The 16376-nt window shown below is 38.1% G+C and overlaps 1 protein-coding gene across 2 annotated transcripts in view; it reads right to left on the minus strand.

The window, feature by feature from the left end:
• LOC138810375 (rho guanine nucleotide exchange factor 12-like) overlaps positions 1-16376 on the minus strand; it is a 115554-nt gene that overhangs the window by 38024 nt on the left and 61154 nt on the right. For both annotated transcript variants that reach the window (XM_069997428.1, XM_069997437.1), the window contains 7 exons: positions 11371-11469; positions 10446-10495; positions 9008-9065; positions 5112-5290; positions 3810-3887; positions 3498-3617; positions 1680-1820 (listed from right to left, as the gene is read on the minus strand). In XM_069997428.1, coding sequence (XP_069853529.1) covers positions 1680-1820; positions 3498-3617; positions 3810-3887; positions 5112-5290; positions 9008-9065; positions 10446-10495; positions 11371-11469 — 725 coding nt within the window. The remainder of the gene's footprint in view (positions 1-1679; positions 1821-3497; positions 3618-3809; positions 3888-5111; positions 5291-9007; positions 9066-10445; positions 10496-11370; positions 11470-16376) is intronic.

Consider the following 16376-nt stretch of genomic DNA (forward strand, 5'->3'; position numbering starts at 1 on the left):
TGAATCAAAAGTATAATTTTCCATTAAAATCTTTGACCCAATCACCAGATTCTTCTGTGTGTATGTGTGTGTGGTGGTGAGGGACCAGTCCTGGGGCTTGAACTTATGGCCTGAGCAATGTCCCTCAGCGTCTTTTGCTCAAGGCTAGCAGTCTACCACTTGAACCACAGCAGCACTTCCAGCTTTTTCTATTTATGTGGTACTGAGGAATCAAACCCAGAGCTTGATGAACACTAGGTATTCCCAGCCCTCAAAATTCCTTTTTTTTGTTGTTGTTGTTGGTCGTGAGGCCTGAACTCTGGGCCTGTGCACTGTCCCTGAGCTCTTCAGCTCAAAGCCAGTGATCTACCACTAGAGCCACAGAACCGCTTCCAGCTTTTTCTGCTTATATGGTGCTCATGCACCACATGTAGGCTTCATGCATCCCAGGCAAGCACCCTACCACTGAGCCACCTTCCCAGCCCCAGATTCTTATCATCATCATTCCAAAAGGAGTTCTCAGATTTTCCTTGCATGAGGAACTAAATCATTGGGCCTAAGCCTCAAAAGGTAGTCTAAATGATGGCCTTTAATTATTTTTTAAGCCCAACTTTTTCTTAACAGTAAGAGAAACATTCTATTATTCACCAGCATTTGTGTGTACATGTATACCATAAGGTCTAACATCTCTTCTGCACACAAAGTACTCCGACTTCCTATGCATGTCTTTAAGAGAAATACGAGTCACAATCCACTAGCTTGATTTGGACCCACAAAACACTGGCTCAGTCTACTTCCCTCATCACTTTTAAAGAAAGTGAACTACTTATAAGTCTTTATTCTTATTACTACATACTACTTAAGAGTACTGTTGAATATAAAATGCGGAACTTAACTTTCAATATTTATTTAAATATGGTGCCACATTATAGTCAACTTAACATATTTCTTAGCAAATACCCATGTTAATCTCATTCTCATAGGGTGAATCAAGAAAGTGCTATTGCTGAACCTGGACAATTAGCTGAAGTCTGTCTAACAGGACTAAGGCTTTTCCTCTTTGTAATGGCAGAGTACTTCATGACTCAACACTGAGTCACTCTGACCACAAATGGAATATTAACATGCTCTTAAAGATATCAACAGTCGGCTTCTCAGTTCAGTGAAAAAGCACTAGCATTAAAGCACTGGCATTATTAACTTGTCTACCACAAACAAGATGCCTGCTGGGAAATTCCACTCTCCCAAAAGAAACCTTGGCATTGGGTGTCTGAGGGAAAAAGTGAACTCTGGAATTGAAAGCTCAAATACTGCACAGGGCTGGGAAGGTGGCTCAGTGGTAGAGTGCTTGTCTTGCATGCATGAAGCTTTGGGTTCGATTCCTCAGCACCACATAAGCAGAAAAAGCCAGAAGTGACCGTGTGGCTAAAGTGGTAAAGCACTGGCCTTGAGCTGAAGAGCTCAGGGACAGTACCCAGGCCCAGAGTTTAGGCCCCACACTGACCCCAAAAAAAAAAAAAAAAAAAAAATTCATATAGTGTAGTACCTAGAGTTTCAACTTATCATATTGCTATGTTAAAGACTAGGATGATATATAAAAAGAAGCAAAAGAAAAATCACTTCTAATTCACAACATTAAATCAGGAGAGGATCCATAAGGAAGAATACAATAGATAAAATTTTAGAAACTTCAAGCTTACATCTGCATTGTCACTGCCAGGCCGAGAAGTATCTCCACCGCTCCAATCAGTCCTATAAGGTCCATCTCCAGGATCCATGTCTGGTTCACTAACTGTTAGGGCATCCCCTAGAGGCCTGGAAGGTGTTACTACAGCTCCATCCTGAAACAGTTTACAGAAGCACAAGAACACACACACACACACACACACACACACACACACACACACACACACACACACACACACACACACACACACACACACACACACACACACACACACACACACACACACACACACACACACACACACACACACACACACACACACACACACACACACACACACACACGGTTCATTACTAACTGCTTAAAGAAATAAGAGACACTATTTCTTCTACACAGAGACTTTGAAATCTCAAATCTCTGATGTGATCAAAAATGTTTAAAATCCTACAGTAAAAAGCATGAATTACTACAACTTCTAAAATCCTAAAATGACATGATTCTAAAAACAGTAATGGTGGTATTCTAATAAAGACAGTAAAAATTCCAACTACTAAAAATAGCAAATAATATTATTAATTGTATTTTATTAATGTGATTTAGCTTATCTGACTATTGGTAAAGATGATTATACTACTGCTTCCCATTAGCATCCTTCCAATGCTGCCGAGTTTCAATAAATTGCCAATTCTAGGACACATACCACAAAATAAATTATTGTAAGCTTTAAATCAAGAGCCACATTTTTACTGCTCATAGGTAAGAACGCTGTCTTTGCCCAGTATAACAATATGATATTCAAAATGGGACTGAAAGTAATAAAAGAAGTATAATGAAAAGTACACAAGCCAGGAAGTGAGGGCCTTCTAACCTGTGACCCTGTTGAAGTCACTGAACCAGTTTGGGCCCTAGTTCTCTCAACCTCATGGAAATGAGCAGACCAGGCTGCATGGTCTGAAAGAATCTTTTCAGTTCTATGGACATGTGGCATTCACTTCAGACCTGATTCAAGAAATAGTGACAGCTTATCAGCTTTTACTCATTGTAGGTATGTAGGCAATTTGTCCATTTTCCTCAAAGATGAAGTTTAAGCAGCTGTCTATGAGAAATACAATTAAATAACATATCTGGTTGACATTCAAATTTTGAGCTATTTTTTCTAATGATACCATTATCCCCATAACTTATCCTGTACAGCAAATTCTAATACTATGTACTTTAAAGCTACAATAAAAACAGTCATTGAGATTATGAATGTGCCTTGAAGACACCAGACTCTTGCCTCAGCCTCTAAGTGCTGGAATTACAGGCATGGACTAACACACCCTGCTGAATTCTGGTTCTATCACTTTTGAGGTACATGACCTCAGATAATCTGCTTAATCTCTCTAAGCTTCTCTAAGTTTTACGTGTGAAGTAAAGAAAAAGAACAGGACCGAACTTCAGAACATTGCTGTACAAAGTGGAGAGGCTTGTCCATGTATGTACAATGTCCGTCACTTTATAAAAACCTATCAACTGCCGTTCTTTCTTAAGATGAGACAAAGACTCACAAAAATTAACTGTGTTCACCTAAATACATTTTTATCATTTGTCACATCAAAGAAAAAAGCACCCAATTTTTTTCCAAATCACTGCAGAACAAAGAGAGGAGATATGAGCAAGTAAACAATCAGAGGCCCACACTGACTTTTGTGCAATGTCCTACACAGGATATCCTGTTGTCCTGTGTTAGAAAAATCACTTTAAAAAGGCCATTGCAACATCTCCAACACATTCCCAGAAGACACTTTTCCTGTAAAAGGCTGGGTGGCCTTGTCAACAGTGATTCTACCTGCGCAGAGCCTGTGGCTTTGGATAACTGCTCTTGTAGCTGAGGAATGTGCTTCCTGGCCTCTTGGATCTCTTTTAGCAACTTCTGGGCAGGTGTTCGGTTATAGTCTTCCTGCAAGAACTGGAAAAGTTATAAAATTATTTTGAGAATTATTTACGTCATTAAAATATAGGAAGAGTCCATTATTAATCAACAAAATAGTTGCTAGCATGGATTATAATTCTCCTCAATCATGATTATGACCCAACTAACTCCACTAGGCCCACTCACAATTTTACTATGCTACAAAAAGCCCCATTTCTAATTTAGTACCTGTAGCCGTTCCTGTTCTTTCTGTAACATTTTTCTCAAGATTTCTACTTTCTGGTTATGAACCACATTGTTTTCTTCCTGGAGAAAGATAAAAAATAAACAGCCAGTAGAGAGAAATAAGCTAAAATAGAGAAAACAAGATAGACATCATTCTGCTTCGGCCCCAGACTCAGTGTCTTTCAGGATTTCTTCTATTCCTGGCTGTCATGAAGGCAGCTTTCAGACACAATACTTAAAAAGACAAGAAGTTCAGAGGAGTTTCTACCTTGTTATTTCACTATTACTAAATCGAGTCCAAGAGAACATTAACACAGGTAATAGTGGCAGAAGTGAAGGTATTTAAGTGTAAGACCAGTATCTTATACTTCTCTTCTTTGTGTTTTACTACTGGTCCCCATGCTGGGCACAAACTCCCTATCCCTCCTGCCAGAAATATGAGACAACTTGCAACCACTCATCTCTCTGTATTTCAACCCTGTAATATTTTGCTAATTTGGTCTTCCTATAATCCTGTTGTAGTCATATCATTTTCTTGCTCACAAGACTGTTTAACGGATTCTCACTGCTTATCCAGTTACATGTAAATCAGACAGGCCACTACGTAAGATCTATAGATGATGTACTTTTCACATGCTCATCTCTGACTATGAACTTCCTTAACAGGCACCAGCCAAACAAAAGTCCTGGAAACTTCCTAAAATGGTACTTTCTTGGCTCTTCATTTTTGTTTGTTCTACTTCCTCTACCTCAGTTGCTTTCCAATCTGTCACCACCACTTAAATGTAACTTGTTTTACAAGGCTCAGCTGGAGTAATAGCTTTCCATAAAGTCCTTCCTCATCATAGTTAGATGTGCTTTCTTTCCTCCTCTGAGACCTCATAGAGCATAGGGGTTTTTTTCCTCATAATGAGTATTTTTTGCCTTTGTGTTATACATAATTGTACACTCATGACTTGACTTCAATCAACAAGGATTTTCTAAGCACCTCTATCATGTCAAACAGTATTTCAGGTACTAGAGACACAATAGTACACAAAATAGACAAAAGAAAAAAAAACTGTCCTCTTCTAAGACTCCTTAGATGGCCAAGAACTTTCTACAGGAGATATCTAAATTATATTTCTGTGAGTGACACACTGATTTGAACAGGGCAGATATTTAACAGTTATTCAATTAAATATGCCATGACAACATTTTGTAATCATTCCAAGTTATAATGCAACTTATATAAACACCTCAAAACTCTTACTAAAAAGCATACTACATAACCAAGCTTTGACTTAGAAATACTGCTGGCCTTACCCCCACCAGCACAGGACTGGTGATCCTCTCCATGTTCCCAGATGCTCCAGGTGAATGAGGGGAAGACATGATGGGAGACATATGTCCAATGGCGGATGGCTCTACTTCAGAATCAGCAAGGGGAATCTGGGGCGACCCAGGTGGGCGTCCCTGAACAGTGAGAGCTACATAGGAACCAGCTTGGGGCAAGACGAGGAGAGTGGAAAGGAAGGAAAAAGAGAACGATATTAATAAGAAACTTTTTTTGAGATATTGTATCTACTGCTTACTCTGGCTAGCCTCAAATTCATCATGTACCCCAGGCTGGCAGAAAAACTGACTTTATTTTTCTTGCTCAGCTCCTAAGTGCTTGGATTACAGATATGTGTCAGGCCTGGCAATCTGACAGGTCTAAGAAAATTATGTTATGTGACAAAATTCCATCATCTGCTCATCAACTGGCCTTTCCACTGTGAGTGCCCCTCCACAGGAGAACAATGCCCTTTCAGACTGCAGACCACCACACAGAAGAGCAGACACTGCATCAAAGCAAATACAGTCTCTAACCTCAACAATGTATTTCCTTAATTAAGAGATGGTTAACACCAACCACTTACTAATGGTATGTTCTCTAATTTCTTAAATGCCCATTTTTGAAATCTTTAAATTTTAATGCAACACTAATTAGGCAGGACTTAACATTCTAGAATATAACAATAAATTTTAAGCTAGTCTTATAAAATGAATATAACTAAAATAGTCCACATAGCAGAAAAATCACAATAGTGAGCTTTAATTGAAACTTTCACTAGACATTTAAAGGGAGGGAAAAAAAAACCCTAGACAATAGAATTTATTATAAGCCAAGACTCACCAGCCAACATTCACTATTTATCTAGCATCAGTAAGAAATTAATGTTTCACATAAACAGCTTTTTTAGATAACTGATCTCTAAATGAAAAAAACACTTTTTAGACTTTTCAATACAAATTTTAAATGCATTTTAACACGTGCTTCCCTAAAATTTAGTCCTCCCATGAAATTAACAGTCATTTCACAGTGTTCTATGGTCCTAAAAATTATCTTTGGTTACACTAACTAGTTCCAACTGCTAAGAAAGGAGGGTGTCTAATACTTTAATACTTTTTTTTTTTCTTTTTGAGACCGGGTCTCACTATGTAGACTAGGCTAGCCTCAAACACTATAAAGTCCTCTTGCATCAGCCAACTAAGTGGCTGGGATTCACACACACAGCCATACCCAGCAAGTATAAGTACTTTTTAAACCCTTACAGTCCTATTACTCTTTTTCAGAAAGTCATTTCTCTTATATTACTAGCTCACATACTGTCTCCAATAGGTTATTAGTTCTTCCCTTTCTCCTTTAGTTCTCTCTAAGGTGCTCCAATTTGAAATCACCTTTACAATGTCTAGAATCAGCATCGAAGAGTAGGTGTATATGAAATCTCTACATAGTGCACAGGTTTTAGGCATGCCACATCTATTTTGTTTACTCAGAGTGTTTTATGCTTGGTTTGTTAACTACACTCTCTAATGCTACTGGGTAAGTAATCTACTGCTATAATCCTAGGGTTTAATTTTGTTTTCTAGTGCTAAGGATTGAACCCAAGGCCTTATCCATGCTACATGCAAGCCTCTACCACTGAGCTCCAGCTCCAGCCCTCAGATTGTACTTTCTAAGTAAAATTTATACTGGAATAAATAAAACCAACAAAATAACTAGAAGGATAAGGAACTCACCTTATTTAGATACTCTACAGTAGACATCAGGCATAAATAAACTTGTGAGCATAAACCATAATATTTATGTCACATACAAAAAGTTATAGAACACAATCTTGTTGAGTAAACCGGTTTATTCAAGTGTGGGATCTGATTTTGATCATGGCATATCTTTTTTTTTTTTTTTTTGTCAGTGTGGGACTTGAACTCTGGGCCTGGGCGCTGTCCCTCAGCTCTTCAGCTCAAGGTAAGCGCTCTACCACCTGAGCCACAGCGCCACTCCCAGTTTTCTGGTGGTTAATTGGACAGAAGAGTCTCATGGACTTTCCTGCCTGGGCTGGCTTTGAACTGCAATCCTCAGATCTCAGCCTCCTGAGTAGCCAGGACTACAGACATGAGCCACAAGTGCCTGACGATCATGGCATATCTTTAAAAATATTCTAATGTTAGAAACTGAAAGTGACCATTCAGAAAATTGGAACTGTACGGGGCTAGAAGGTGGTTCATTAGTAGAGTGCTTGCCTTGCATGCATGAGGCCCTGGGTTCGATTCCTCAATACCACATAAGCAGAAAAAGCCAGAAGTGACACTGTGGCTCAGTGGTAGAGTGCTAGCCTTGAGCTGAAATGCTGAGGGACAGTGCCCAGGCCCAGAGTTCAGGCCCCACGACCGACAAAAAAAAAAAGAAAGAAAGAAAGAAAGAAAGAAAGAAAGAAAATTGGAACTGTGCTGGAAAGGAAAATGAATTCAGAGCTGCTAACTGAAGCAATTAGAAGTTCAACAGAATAGTCTATCTATCGAATTCATTCTGAAGATGTCTCTCTACACCAGAAAAAGAGTTAAGTAAAATATTAATTATTTTGCTAGGCCACAAACAACTATCTTTTAGTTGTTATCCTCTTTACTATGAAATAACCTGATGAAGAAGATCATAAATTTTTTAATTTATTGTATCAAAATTATTTTAAGGTGTCATTTCTTTTTTTTTTAATGTAATGATAAATACAGCTGACGCCAAGCCAGTACAGAGAAAAGAACGATTATAGGCAGTGGGATGCTGGGACTTCCTCTCTCTACTCCTGCTATGCTGGTCTGTGCTGTTATTTCTGTAACAAGTGAAGAAACTCTTGGGAAACAGGCAGGACTAAAAGGTAGCAACCTGGATCTAGGCTGGGAGTGTAAGGTGTGGAGCCTGGACTTTTTCCAGGCTTCCTCGCCACTGGCAAACAGAAGCTCACAGAAACACTGGTCCTTCAAGGGGCTGGCACTGGTCTGCCCAAGCCTCATCGCCAGGTGGGAGAAACCACATCCACTTTTGACCTTACAATGGCAAGAGAATAGGCAGTTGTAGATTCTCACTGGTCTGAGATTCAGTTTTTCCATGAAAACTAAATGCAGGAAGGCTACTAACTCAAAGCCAAAATCATAAACCCTTAACCCTGAAGTTTTCCCAAGAGATATTCTCGACTCTGGATTGTACAACCATTTACTCATCATTGTGTCATGTGATCTCTAAACTTCCATTTCAGTCTGATCCCTCAACTTCCTCTCTTCTAATTCATTTATGTGTTTATATAAATGTATATACTCAAATGAATACTCAAATGAATGACAAAGATATAATGAACCCAATGTATGGAGCTGACAGAAAATAACTACTAGTAACTTAAGAGTTTCCACTTGAGGGGCTGGGAAGGTAGCTCAGCGGTAGAGTGCATGCCTTGCAAGCATGAGGCCCTGGGTTCGATTCCTCAGCACCACATAAACAGAAAAAAGAAAAGCCGGAAGTGGCGCTGTGGCTCCAGTGGTAGAGCGCTAGCCTTGAGCTGAAGAGCTGAGGGACAGCGCCCAGGCCCAGAGTTCAGGCCCCATGACTGGCAAAAAAAAAAAAAAAGTTTCCACTTGAGAACTTTATTCCACAGGGCTGGCAAACTCCAGCCAAGGGGTTAAATAGAGCTCACAGATATAGTTATATTAAAACCCAGCACAGCCAATCTTTTACATACTATGACTGCTTTGGTGCTACAATGACAGACTCCAGTACAGTAACAACTGCCATGTTCCATCTACATCTCCTAAACTATTTGCTGTTTAGTCTATTATAGAAAATGTCTGTTGATTCTTATCTTATGGGTTTCAGAAAACGATTCACACTAAATACAGTATTCACTTACATTTGATTAGCTTCACCACCTCCAAATGGTTTGAATGAGTCACCAGAGTTCCATTCACCTATAAGAAAATCAAATAACAGATACTAAATATATCCTATTAAGACAATGGACAGGCTGACTTTAAGAATTGTCATCTAGCTGGGCGCCAGTGGCTCACACCTGTAATCCTAACTACTCAGGAAGCTGAGATCTGAGGATCAAGGTTCAAAGACAGCCCGGGCAGGAAAAGTCTGTGAGTCTCATCTCCAGAAAATGAGAAGTGGTGCTATGGCTCAACTGGTAGGGCACTCACCTTGAGTGGAAGAGCTCAGGGACAGTGCCCAGGCCCAGAGTTCAAGCCCCACAACTGACAAAAAAAAATTATCATCTAAAATAAAACCAGGTATAATATATGTACACGTGTGTGTGTGTGTGTGTGTGTGTGTGTGCGTGCGTGCGTGCGTGCGTGCGTGCGTGCGTGCGTGCGTGCGTGTGTGTGTGTGTGGCTGGCTTTCTATGACTCTATTGGTTCTACTGCCAGATCAACATTTACACTATAGTCACAGATCTAAAATTAAGATTGATTTTCCACTGCCTCTCATGTAAACCATATACACAGCATACTTTTTTTCTGCTAACTCTGTATTCGTCTGTCTGTTCTCAGTGCTGAGGATCAAGCTCAACACTCCATACATGCTAGGGTAAGTACTACCACTGTGTTATGCCCTCGGTCCTCTATAGGAACAATCCATTTGACACATAATAGTACTAACATAATTCATATTTTAAATAAGGACTTTTATCACTTATATTTGTTTGCTGGCTTTTTGAGAAACGATCTTACTATGTAGCCCAGGCAAGCCTTGAACTTGTAATCCGCATGCTTCAGCCTCCCAAAGACTAGAAATACAGCCATGAACTATCATATCTGACTAAAATCAATGTCATGGGGATTATTTTTGTTGTTGTTGCTTGTAATGCCCAAATTTGAACTCAAGGTCTCCTGTTTGCTAGGCGAGTGCTCTTGAGCCACGTCTTTAGCCGCTACTTACATATTTAAAGGGGCTTTTTTTCTTGACAGTACTGGGGTTTAAACTGAAAGCCTACTGCTTGATAGACAGGTGCTCTACCACTTGAGCCATGCCTCTAGCTCTCTACTTACATATTTAAAGGCACATTTCTACTAAGAGATTAATGTGGGCAGGAATGATCTTTACAAAAGTGAATTGTTTTCTTATCAAGAACATATAGGTCTTCACTTATTATGATACCTTTTATTAAGCCCTTTAGTGAAGGATAGTAGTGATTACAAAATAAACGCAAAATAAAGTAAGTCTTAATACTCAACAGATCCATAAAGTGCTGCTTTTAATAAAAATCCAAATTAAAAAACAAAGAGTATGGCTGATATATCCTGTTTTCAATCCTACCACAAGTCCCATAATAGTCTTTTCTTTACCTTGATGATCCGATCACCTGTCTGCACACCAGCCCGCATGGCTGCTCCATCTGTGTAAGAAATGAGTTACTTAAAACATGATTCGCTTGCAGTCACTGAAAGTCTTCTTGAAAGTAATGTAAATTGGGCTGGGAAGGTGGCTCAGTGGTAGAGCGCTTGCCTTGCATGCATGAGGCCCTGGGTTCGATTCCTCAGCACCACATAAGCAAAAAGAAAAAAGCCGGAAGTGGCGCTGTGGCTCAAGTGGTAGAGTGCTAACCTTGAGCTGAAGAGCTGAGGGACAGCGCCCAGGCCCAGAGTTCAGGCCCCACAACCGGACCCCAAAAACAAAAACAAAAAAAAAAAAAGAAAGTAATGTAAATTAACAAAGCAGTTAAAAACATGAGCTGTAAAAGGACATGAACCTAAGTTCAAATCATGCCTCTGTCTCTCACTAGTGAAATGCTGCCTTTTTTTATGGTCTGCTACTTTTAGGCTCATTACCACCTAAAAATAATTTTTTAAAAATACTCCAAATTTCATGACATCCAATATAAAGAAAATATTCAATATGTGTTAACAGCAAAAGACATTATTTTAATTTGAGGGAAGAACTGATTATTGTTTAGCCCATCACCCTCCCTTTAGTCAATACTTATTATGGTCACTGGTGCCTTAAAAAATGGAAATTCTAGAGCCTTGGAGCTGTTGACACATAAAGTTTCACAATCATGGAGTCATAGGGTTTCTAGAGTTACACAAATGATAAAGAAAACCACCCGGGGGTAAATTCATTCCCGTTAACACTACAGGCAAATCTTCTGCAATAGTCCACAGGACCTGCAAACTGTGAAGTTATTCTATTCCAGGCAACAGATATTTTCAAGCTTTTCCGTGCTTATTCTGCTTGCCCCTGGTGACAAAACTGTTTTTTAAAATGCCTTGCCTTCTTTGACAGACTGTACGAAGACTGGATTGTCTCCACTGACCGTCAGCCCAAATCCATTGTCATCTTTCTGGATGATCACACACCGCTGAACAAGACCTGCACAAGAACCAGAGTAAAGAAAGAAGGAAGAGAAGACAGAATGAAAAGGACAATGATTATATATTAGCAATGAACCATATGCTACCTGGGGAGACACAAGAGACCTCATGAAACCCATATATAAAGAAGAGTTCTAACTCCATCAACAAACAAACAGAGGAATATCACAAAGAAACACAAATACTGGTTTCTCACTGAAGAAGTAGAATAGAACTACTCCAAGATTAAAAAGTTATAGCAAATTGGAAAGGGGAATTATTAGAAATGAGACAATTAGAAGGAAAGCCCCTTCCTGTCTGAGCTATTTATTTGTCATATAAAATCCTGTCCCACTGCTCTGAGCTCTAATTGATGTTTAATCCAAGAAAATCAAATGCTTCTGTAGAACATAAGGTTAGGAGCATCCTATGGAAAATTCCAGAGAAATACAATCTTAACCTCAAAAAAATATTCTTAGATAAACAGACTGCAAAGAAGGAAAATATGTACAGAATACCTGCAGCTACACTCCTAAGAGGTAAAGACAAAGGGATGAGTTCAAAGGGAAGAAATACTCTGGCTCACAGTGAAAATAAACAGAAAGGAGACAAAAGCAGAAAAGAGAAAACCTGTGAGCCTTCAACCAGTTCTTTTATCTACGTATATACTTACCTGATTCCTGTAGGAGAATTTTCTCCCCTCCTAAATAGCAAATGAAAACTGTCAGGCAAGGTGCCAAACAGGGGAACTCAACCAAAAGAAGAAGACTGTCCCTAAGCAGACCACTCTGCAGTTCTGTTTGGCACAGATCAGATCTGAAGATCCTGATCTCTGTGTAGAGATATTTAATGTACTTTTAGTTTTGCAGAAACAAACCATTTCACCAAAACTCAAACTATGTAACATTAAAATAACACAAAGATAATGATTGGAAAATAAGAACTTCTTCCAAGAATTTTATATATAAAGAATAGATAGTTAGCTTATATCAAGAGCCACAATATCTTTGAAATAACTGATATGCAAAGGGTATGTTAAAGATAGTATATTACTAATATCTTGTTGGCATAGTATATTCTTGCTGATAATAACATGGCATGGATAAGTTGAGCTTACTAAAGACAAAAGACTGGAGTAACTGGATTCCTATAAAGAAAATCCAAACCTTGAAATCCTACTCTATCCAAAAATTAAAACATCACGGCGGGGAGGGGGTTAGAGTGCTTTCCTGGCATCAACAAATCCCTGGGTGTGATCCCCTCCCCACGCTGGAAAAAAGGCAAAACCAAGGACCTAAATGTAAATTTAAGCCAACTTCTCAGAAGAAAATAAAGCAGCAAATCTCTAAGATCTCAAGGACACAGTTCTCTCAAGATGTAAAATGCACCAATCATCAAAGAAAAAAATCTGGACTCAAAATTAAAAAGTTTCGCTCTTCTAAAGACACTCAAAAAAATGAAAAACTAAGCTACAGACTGGGAGAAAATAGACATAATACTTTACAAATATCTGGCAAAACACCTTTATCTAGATTATACTTCTGAAAGCAACTTCACAATTCAATGGAAAATAAATTTTTAAAAGACCAAAAGATTTAAATAAACGTATCAAAAAGATACAGCAGTAGCCAACAAATACTAGCAGAAGTGCTAATTAATATCTGCAATATTGACAAAAATGTACACTAAAAACAGTAAAACCTACACACTAAACAGAATGGCTAAAAAATAAAAAGACTGAGCATATCAAGTGTTGGCAAGGCTATGGAATAACTGGAATTCTTATAATGTTGCTAGGAATTTACAAAGCCTTGAGAAAATAGTTTGGAAATTTCTTATAGAGATAAGCATATATTTACATATGATCCAGTCATTTTATTTCCAGGAGAAATAAAAACTCATGTCTATATAAAGGTTATTGCAAAAATGTTCAAACTAGATTTGTTTATTAGAGCCAAGAATAAGAAACAATTCTATGAACATATGAGTGGATAAGCAAATTGTTATATACATAACATAAACTACTATCCAGCAAAAGAACAAAAGTACCGTGAATATGTAACAAGATGCAAGGATGAATCTCAAAAACATCATGCTAAGCAAAAGGACCCAAACACAAGAGAGTGCATGATGTAATTCCAGTGCAGCACAGGAAGAGTCCAAGCTATAGCAACCAAAAGCAGACCAGTAATTACCTGAGCAAGAAGAGGGAATGACTGGGAAAGGAAATGGAACTTTGTGTCGTGGAAATGTTCTGTATCATCAATTGTCACATGAGTGTGTTAGTTTGTCAGAAATCGTCAAACTGTGCACTTAGCAAGAGCGCATCTTATGTACATCTTACCTCAAATTAGTTCCAACATTAAAAGTTATTATATCTCAATTCTAGAGATTACTAGCATTGCAGTAGTTTGTATTCATATCACTTCCACAAAACAGTAAAAGGTATTGAGGGTAGAAGAGAAATAATCCATCAGAATTCAACCTTTGTAGGTCAGGGATGGCATGTACCTATAAACCCAGAATTTGGAGGCTGGGGCAGGAGGTTCACAAGTTCAAGGCCAGCCTGGCCTTGATAGGGAGAGTCAACCTTGTTCCATGTAGCTTCTTTCAGATAATCAGAGAAAGACTATAAATGAGTATGGATACAAAAAAAATCTAGTGGGGAAAAAAAAGTGTTCTAGATAAATTTCTAGTAAATAACCAGAATTAGAGCCTCCTGAAATAGAGTAAGAGCAACATTTTACAGGAGTCTGTATAAATCCATGCTTACTAAACACCAATATTTCACCATCTCCTTAATAATCATTCACATTTCAAAACAGACACTATGGTATTAAAATAAAAATCAAAGTAATTATAATACCAAATATATTGATGTTCACATAATATATATCTATGCTTCCCAGCTCGCTGAAATCAGTGAAAGAAGTCCACTGTACTAAAACACTGGTCTTCTGAAACACACTTCTCAGGTGCTTGCAGGGCAAAGGCTACTTGTCAGAAGCGAGGCAATATGGCTGATATAGTGGTATGCACCTATAATCCCAGCAGTCAGAAGACTGTGTAATGGAACTACCATACGAATGTGACTGTCTCTGAAAAAAAGTAGCAAGCACATAATCACTTGGATGGCTATAAGCTGTGTCCCAGAACTCTGTATGGGGACAGGCAGAACATCTAACAAAAAAGATAGTTCTAAGGCTCAACTTTCCTTGAAACTCGGTGATATCGTTCCACTCTCACCATTCTTGGTGGTACATGAAGACTTTTTCCCACAGCTATCTATTAAATGAATATGGAGCATAATAAGTAACTATATATGTATGCACTTATCAAAAGGCATTATAATTTTTTCTTTTGCCTCAAGCTATAAACATCTAGAAAACAGCTTGTGTCAGTCCTATTATCTACATATCCCTTAGCATATAACAGGAACTATTTATAGACATCTACATATAATAGGAATTCAATAAATATTAAATAAATCTGAGTTTGTTTTATATAAAGGAAATTCTGAATAAATCATTTTAATAAGAAATTAAATCATACAACCAGGCATGGTGGTACATGACTATAATCCCAGCACTCCCAGCTAAAGAACCAGATGGCAAATTCGTGGCCTTCTTGGACTACATAGTGAGACCCTGTCTAAAAACAAATAAACAAAACCCTCAATTAACAAGAGAAGAAAATCATAGCCCTGAAGATTATTCACAGTAGATAATACTATGTAAGAACATTAATTAACAATCTGCCTGGCAAGATTTCAGCCTATCTACTTGAAACTAACTCCTCTATTCACAAGGACATTTTTTTAAATTTCCTGTCGACATTTCTCCTGGAAGCAGGAGAAGTAAAAATGTTCTATCAACTTTACATATATACTAGGCTTTCCTAAATTTTATTTCTCTTATTAGAAAAAGCCATGGCTTTCCATTACAGTAACGTGACATGTGAAATGAACATAAAGTCTACTTCTCACACCATAGATAATTAATTACCAATGGTTTTATTTTGAAAATGAATACACTGTATCTTTGTAATGCTGTGGAGAGGAAAGGATAAAAGATATTCTGAAAAATGCGAGAAGGCACTCTCAAGTTTCACTATAAACATATTCCTGAAGAAAGGTCACATCTACAGTGCCAGATAGTAATTTAATGAAAACGGAGTGCTAGACTCATGAGCAATATGGCAACCCTTCATATTACGTTGCTTTTGGAGAACATACATTAGTCTTTCTTCACCTTTTATTTTATTACATGACCAAGCTTCTCTAAGCCTCACCTCCTAAGAATTAGCTTCAGGAAAGGGTGTGGAGAAAAACCATGTGCAACCCAATCAAAACAGCTCATTTGCAAACTGCTGCCAGACATGCGTGTTTTATGAGTAAACCTTCAGATAGACAATCCTCTGTTAAGAAGTTTCTGCTGTCTAAATGCATAATGCTGCCAGCAAGAGGAGCCTCAAGTCCCCAGCATTCTGATTTCTTTGTTTAGATCACTAACAGAAATAAATCTCTTTTTTAAGTTACATTTTCTTCTACTTTAAGTTTTCCAAAAGGGAAGAACCAATTAAGATGAGTCAAGACTTTATTCCATCAATTGTCTACTAAAATAGTTCATCTCAATCTCAGCAATCATTCATTCAAAACTCACTTAAGAAATGACTCCAAGTCAGGCATTATGGGATTTGCAAAGACGAGTACAGAAGCAATTAACTACCTCCAAAGGAGGACAGCAATGTTCAGAAACAAGAGAGGCAGCTGGGCAAAACCAGGAAGGAGCAATACTTTTTAAATTTGACAGATAAAACTGCCACAAAGTATATATGCTATGGAATATCATATTGTCCAGCAATACATGCAAACATATATATATATATATATATATATATATATATATATATATAGAGAGAGAGAGA

This window comes from Dipodomys merriami, unplaced genomic scaffold (genome assembly GCF_024711535.1).
Source record: "Dipodomys merriami isolate MVZ:Mamm:240054 unplaced genomic scaffold, mDipMer1.0.p SCAF_103, whole genome shotgun sequence".
Taxonomy (NCBI): domain Eukaryota; kingdom Metazoa; phylum Chordata; class Mammalia; order Rodentia; family Heteromyidae; genus Dipodomys; species Dipodomys merriami.